At 40.6% G+C, this 5,946-nt stretch overlaps 1 protein-coding gene across 1 annotated transcript in view; it reads left to right on the forward strand.

Moving 5' to 3' along the window:
• Nucleotides 1-1,487, forward strand: part of mgll (monoglyceride lipase) — a gene marked incomplete at its 3' end in the record, with an annotated part of 14,965 nt that extends 13,478 nt beyond the window's left edge. Inside the window, exons 4-7 of the mRNA XM_080853400.1 lie at nucleotides 1-55; nucleotides 335-424; nucleotides 1,044-1,259; nucleotides 1,374-1,487. The exon at nucleotides 1-55 is cut by the window's left edge and continues 56 nt beyond it. Of these exons, the coding sequence (XP_080709526.1) occupies nucleotides 1-55; nucleotides 335-424; nucleotides 1,044-1,259; nucleotides 1,374-1,487 (475 nt within the window). The remainder of the gene's footprint in view (nucleotides 56-334; nucleotides 425-1,043; nucleotides 1,260-1,373) is intronic.
• Nucleotides 1,488-5,946: the final 4,459 nt, after the last annotated feature.

Raw genomic sequence — 5,946 nt, forward strand, 5'->3', positions numbered from 1 at the left:
TGCCCTCATTGCCCCTATGGTGCAGATGAACCCAGAGTCAGCTACACCTTTTAAGGTACACACACACACACACACTCTCTCTCACATACACACTCTCTCTCTCTCCATTTTTCTCTCTCTCTCACACACACACACGAATGACACACACACTCTCTCTCTCTCTTTCTCTCTCTCTCACACACACACACACACAGACACACACACTCTCTCTCTCTCTCACACACACACACACACACACAGACATTCTTTCTTTTGCTCAGGCTTTCTTAGCCTCTGTACTCACACTCAGTCAGGTGATATGGTTATTCCTTTGTCTCTGTCTCTGTCTCGGCAGGTGTTTTTGGCTAAGATGCTGAATCACATGATGCCCAGTCTCTCCTTAGGCACCATTCAGTCCAAATGGGTCTCCAGAGACCCCAAACAGGTATGAAAGAATGTGTGTGAAAGGTCATGTATGTGTGCCTGCATGAAAAGCCTTTGGTCTGTAGGTAAACTAAACTGATCCGGCTAGTGTGGCAAGTCAATCCCCAGAGCGTCACAGGGCATAATATTATAATTATACAGTTTGTCTGTCATGTCGCTGATATAGTGTCTCTAAGTTTGTATCCAAATAAGAATATCTTGCATGCATGTGCATACATTTCACATGCAATAAGAAGTGGTTGTGTACAGTATGTGTGTGTGTGTTCACATTTGGATTAGGGCCAAATCTGTTGTCATAGTTGAAATTGAACAACAGACACTTGTAGTAGAAGTGTAAAATTATGAGGGAGCCATACATACAAATAGTCCTGGGCATGTCTGAGTTTATACCTTGTTCGGCTAATACAAGTGGCTAACCTCACACAATGAATTACGTAAACCAATCTGGATTTTAGTGAATGTGAAAGTATTTGTGAATGTACTAATCTTACAAACACAAAATGTATACAAAATACAAAGATATTCAGCAAATGATATGTTTTCCGGGAGCTCTTACGGTCTTCCAGGATGATGTTTGAGGTTGCGAATGTTACTGAAAGTAGTTCTCATCTGTGGTGCAGGTGGAGGCCTATGATGCTGATGAGCTGAATTACCATGGTGGGATGCGAGTCTCCTTTGGTATGCAACTTATGGAGGCATCCAATCACATTAAGCGCCTCCTTCCTGACATCACTTGGCCCTTCCTTCTTCTCCATGGCGATGCTGATAAGTTGTGTGACATCGGGGGCTCCCAGCTAATGTATGACCAGGCCAAGAGCTCTGACAAGACACTAAAGGTTGGAGTGAACTTACGTAGTAGTGCCATGCATTACACAATTATTTATGTGGCTCTCCTTTGTTTTAATGAAAAAATGACTGTAAACTTTCTATTTTTGTGTTTAATCTGGTAGATATATGACGGAGCATACCATGCTCTCCACCATGATCTCCCCGACACTGCTGAGGCGACACTCAAGGAGCTGACAGGCTGGATTCTAGAGCGTCTGCCTGCTCCCTCCGTCTAGTGAATGTTGGTCTGCACACCCTGCAGCACTCCTCAGTGGTCCAACATCTTTTTCTGTGTCTGTCCTACACACACACCTGCTCAAATACATCACCTTTCCATTAACCTCAGTGAAGGTCAGCAGGTCATTCAGAACACATGCGAGTATGACCTTTGGCCAAATGTGTACGCGAGGGGCTATATGTTTGTCTCAGCATGAGAGAGGGATTTGAGTGTGTGTGTGTGTGTGTGTGTGTGTGTGTGTGTGTGTGTGCGTGTATGTGCTTCAAAGACCACTGCCCAGCAGGCCATGTCTGACATGTTACCTCGGCAATAAGTGAGGCGACCATAAAGAGCTGAGTCCCCTGGAACAGCGCTTCCCATTGTATGTTGCCGCAGTTACAGCTGTATTTGTCTTTTGAGCTGGTTCTCTGTAGTGCTGCTGCCCCCAGAGTCCAGAGGCAGAACTGCATGCAACCCAGCCAGTTTCCACAGTAACTGTAATATGAAGAACGAGAATGGGCTATATTAACCTGACACAAAGAGATAGACCAGCAGTTGCTTGGTTTGTAGGCTTTATACAGGCAGTAAACCCCCATATACTTACAAAAACATATGAAGGCAAATACTCATGTACTAGCACCATAGGATCACTCACACATTAAGCATACACACAAATGATTATACAATCAACAGCTTTAAATTTTCACATAAATCCACAGAATTCAGCAGAGAGGATTTCCACTGGCCATTCCCTGGCAGTGAAGAGTGAAATGATGTGTTAAAACATGACTGTTTTACTCAGTAATGAATGACTCTGACACATGACTGTTTCCAAGACTGTGAACTGTTCTATTCTCTGCCTGAAATGTGAATGGCCAGATAATCAGTATCATATAACAGCAATAGACTTATGATCAGGGGTAAAATGGCCTGGGGAAGGGCTTTGAAATTCAGGAATCAGATGACTCTGGAAGGGTCATTCTACACCAGCTTAAAAACAACAACACACACAGCCCAGACAGGTACACTCACGCATACGAAAGGACTTATGTGAAAAGGGGTAGTTTACTCCTCACAGTCTAAACTAAGGATGTGTGATGGATTTTACACTTCTGTGTTATTTTAATTTTCACTGACTGACAAAAAAGATTCCTTGAAATGCCAGTTGTTACATTTTTTCCCTAGACTTTAATGTACTGTTGTGTGGTGTTACATTTTCTGTATGGCATGGTAAAATAATCTTTATTGTAGTATATATTAAGATTTTTGCACAAAATAAATGTAAATACAGAAGGCTCATGAAGAAACTAGGGGACAAAATGCATTAATCACTGAGAACCAGTGTAATGAAAGTTGTGAGTTCTGTGATGATAATAATATTTGAATAGTGCATGTCTGTTCCCTCAGCCGTGGATTCTCTTACTCCAATCATCTTTCCATCACTATTTGTGGACCTTGGCTAACATCTCAAAAATAAGACCTGTGACTGCTAAACTCATGTCACTCAACCCTTTGTTGAGAGGGTCCTGAAGATGACTGTTAGGGTTGTAAGATAACTAATGGCCGGACATTCTTGAGAGACAGAATAGCAACGATTGGATGTTATCCCCCTTTTTATTTTGGATTTCAAGTGTTTCGTTGTACTCGTGACTTTACAGCAGTGAAGTCTCATCTCCTACTTCTCAATCCATAGTGCACTTTAGCTTTAAAGGCAGGTTGATTGTACACAACACCACTAAGGTATGTTCATGCCTTACTATACAGCGATTACCTTGTCAGCCTTGTCTTACTAATCATATAGTAATCTTTTGTACACGGAATCCTCTATTTTAAGAGACAATACGCAGTATGTGGGTCTCTGTGTGTTCATGTGTGTGATTTCATAGAGGTCAGGATTGTTGTGGTTTGATCACATTTGGTTTAGGGGACACAGGGTTGTTTCCAAAATTATGCTGAGGGAATAAAGAGCTTAAGGAGCTCTGTTAAAATGGGGTAGATTGAGCCTGGACTGAACTACTAGCCTTAGCCCATGCAGCTAGCAGATTCTGACACAGTCAAAAACATAACGGCCAGTGGGAATTGCCTTGTCAATACCATGTGTTGTAACACAGACATAGCTGCTGCAATGTGAACTGTTGCATTTGCTCAACTGACAACAGAATTGCAGTGTATTTAAGTTTTGAACTCTTTTAATTTGGTTGGTTTAGAGTAACACCAACCTGTTCTAAGCCTTTCAAAGTGGGGCCACGGCTGACCCGCTGTATGTGTGTTCTGTACTAAGTGTTGCACAGAGAACACTGGCTGGTTTGCTATGGGACTGTATGGGCACTGTGTTAAACCAGCTGAATGTCTTTACTTACACGTATTAGTCTTCACAGCCAATGGTTATTCTTCATTATTTTATTTAAATTTTAATCAGGGACAAGACAGAATCGTTTTAAAGGAGATTTCTTAGAGGTATCATCATGGAGTCATAAACACCACTCCTCTAGCACGGTCTTTCTCCCTTGTCCAGAAAGACTCACAGGAAGATATGTTCAGTTCCTTGTGCTGTAACAGATATAAAGGTCAGATAAACTTGATGTGAATGATGATGTCTTAAATGACGGTGTGGACAAAATCCATAACATTTGCATTTAGACATTCCTATATGGCTGACTACTTTTAATTGTTCAATAGTTTGCAACTAATGCATTCACTCTTTATTTTCCCAGATAACAGCAGGTTTTTATTATTATATTTTAATACAAATGTTGGACACAAGATGCAGAACTCTGTGTCTGTCTTCTGGTATAAACCTTTATAATCATTAAATTATAACTTAATTTTATTGTGATCCCAAATGGCCCTCTGTTCTTTCAAAGATGGGAGGAATTCCTTTACCTCTTACCACTTCCTACAAATGATTCTAGTGCTAGCAAGGTACAATCAATTGATATCAGAAAACACACGTAGTTTTATATTAGCCTACTGACAATAGGCCTATTGAAGGCATGTGATCCTACATGTATAGCCTATATATGCAATGTAACATTTCCAAAATGTGATTGGACCTGCATTAGAACGGCATATGAATACATTAATTATACAATTGTACAGTATTGTGATTCTGATGAAATGTAAACCTGCCAGACACATGTTTATAATAAATCATGACTGTTAACCCATTCTGTGTTCCGGTCTTAAAGTGAAATATTCACATTTTTGCCACTATCTACAGTTTTTCGCTGGGTTTAAAGTTGAATGATTTCACAAAGAAACACAGTTTAGTTTGAAAGCTGTAGACCCTAGTCCCCTCGTATTTGTTTTACCTTTTCCGGCATTTCTGGTGGTCCAGCACTTTTGTCAAATGAGTTAGGATGGATTTCTAGTGGCAATTTCAGTTGATAGTAAAGCCTGCGTTTAAATCTGCACGCTGTCCTACGCCAACAGATGGCACTCTTAAATCACATTTTCCAAATGTCAGTGAGGAAAAAATCTCTTAATCTCTGTCAAGGCTGTCTTTCATAATAATCTTCCTCTTAATTATCCTATTGCATCATACGCCTCGCACAACATGCATAGACTATTCTAATGGCCTATAATGCACAGGCAAAACGCAACATTATTGGAATTGACTTAGACTTACTCAATTTAGTTTCTCCTTGGGCAACTTTAAAATCGCCTCTTTGCCGAATTGATAACGTTGTTTAGATGGGTGTGGATAACGGAATAATTCACTATCTATTCTACTGCAGATTGTCTGTCTGAAACGAGGACTTCCTAATGCCATTAAGCGTAACTAGGCCTACTAGCCTACTATTCCCTAGCACAGGTTGTATGCTACCTGTCCCGAGACAAGCCACCAACCTGACCAACTAGCCGCGTATAGCACCGGAGCCACCCACCATCTCCTGGGTGAACTGAAAAGCATCGTTAGAGGATTCAATTAACAACGACAAACTCGTCGACAACTTAATTCTCTCGGCCCACAATCAGTTAGCCTAATCACAAAATCCAAGCAAGTTATTTGCAGGACAAGTATTTCACAAAATTATTTAAACTATCAGAGTAAAATTGTCCACTCGACAGGATAGAGCCGAGTTTACGATGTGGCCTAATGGAAGTATTTACATAATTGATTCCAGTAAAACAGTCTGAATCTTGATTGGTAGCGTCAATACAACACGTAGGCTTTTAAATCTGCGTTCCTTTTCAGTTTACTGTCTTCATAACAAATGTTTAACCTCAACAGATTTAAACTTTTGAACGTTACTGACAATCCCTTCTAGTTAAATGGTTAATTTCCCTTTACCGCACTTCTAACAGTCTATATCTATATACCGGTAATATATATATAAATATTACAAATGGTTGGTATAGTCTTAATACATAGCTAGTGCCATGATTGGTTATTCGGCACGTCAGTCAGGGTTTCCCGCTGCCCTTGCGCATCAAGTGTGTAGCCACGCCCATTGAAGAAGCTCGTGTGGAGCAGT

The sequence above is a fragment of the Sprattus sprattus genome, assembly GCF_963457725.1.
Source record: "Sprattus sprattus genome assembly, chromosome: 16".
In the NCBI taxonomy this organism is placed as follows: Eukaryota; Metazoa; Chordata; class Actinopteri; order Clupeiformes; family Clupeidae; genus Sprattus; species Sprattus sprattus.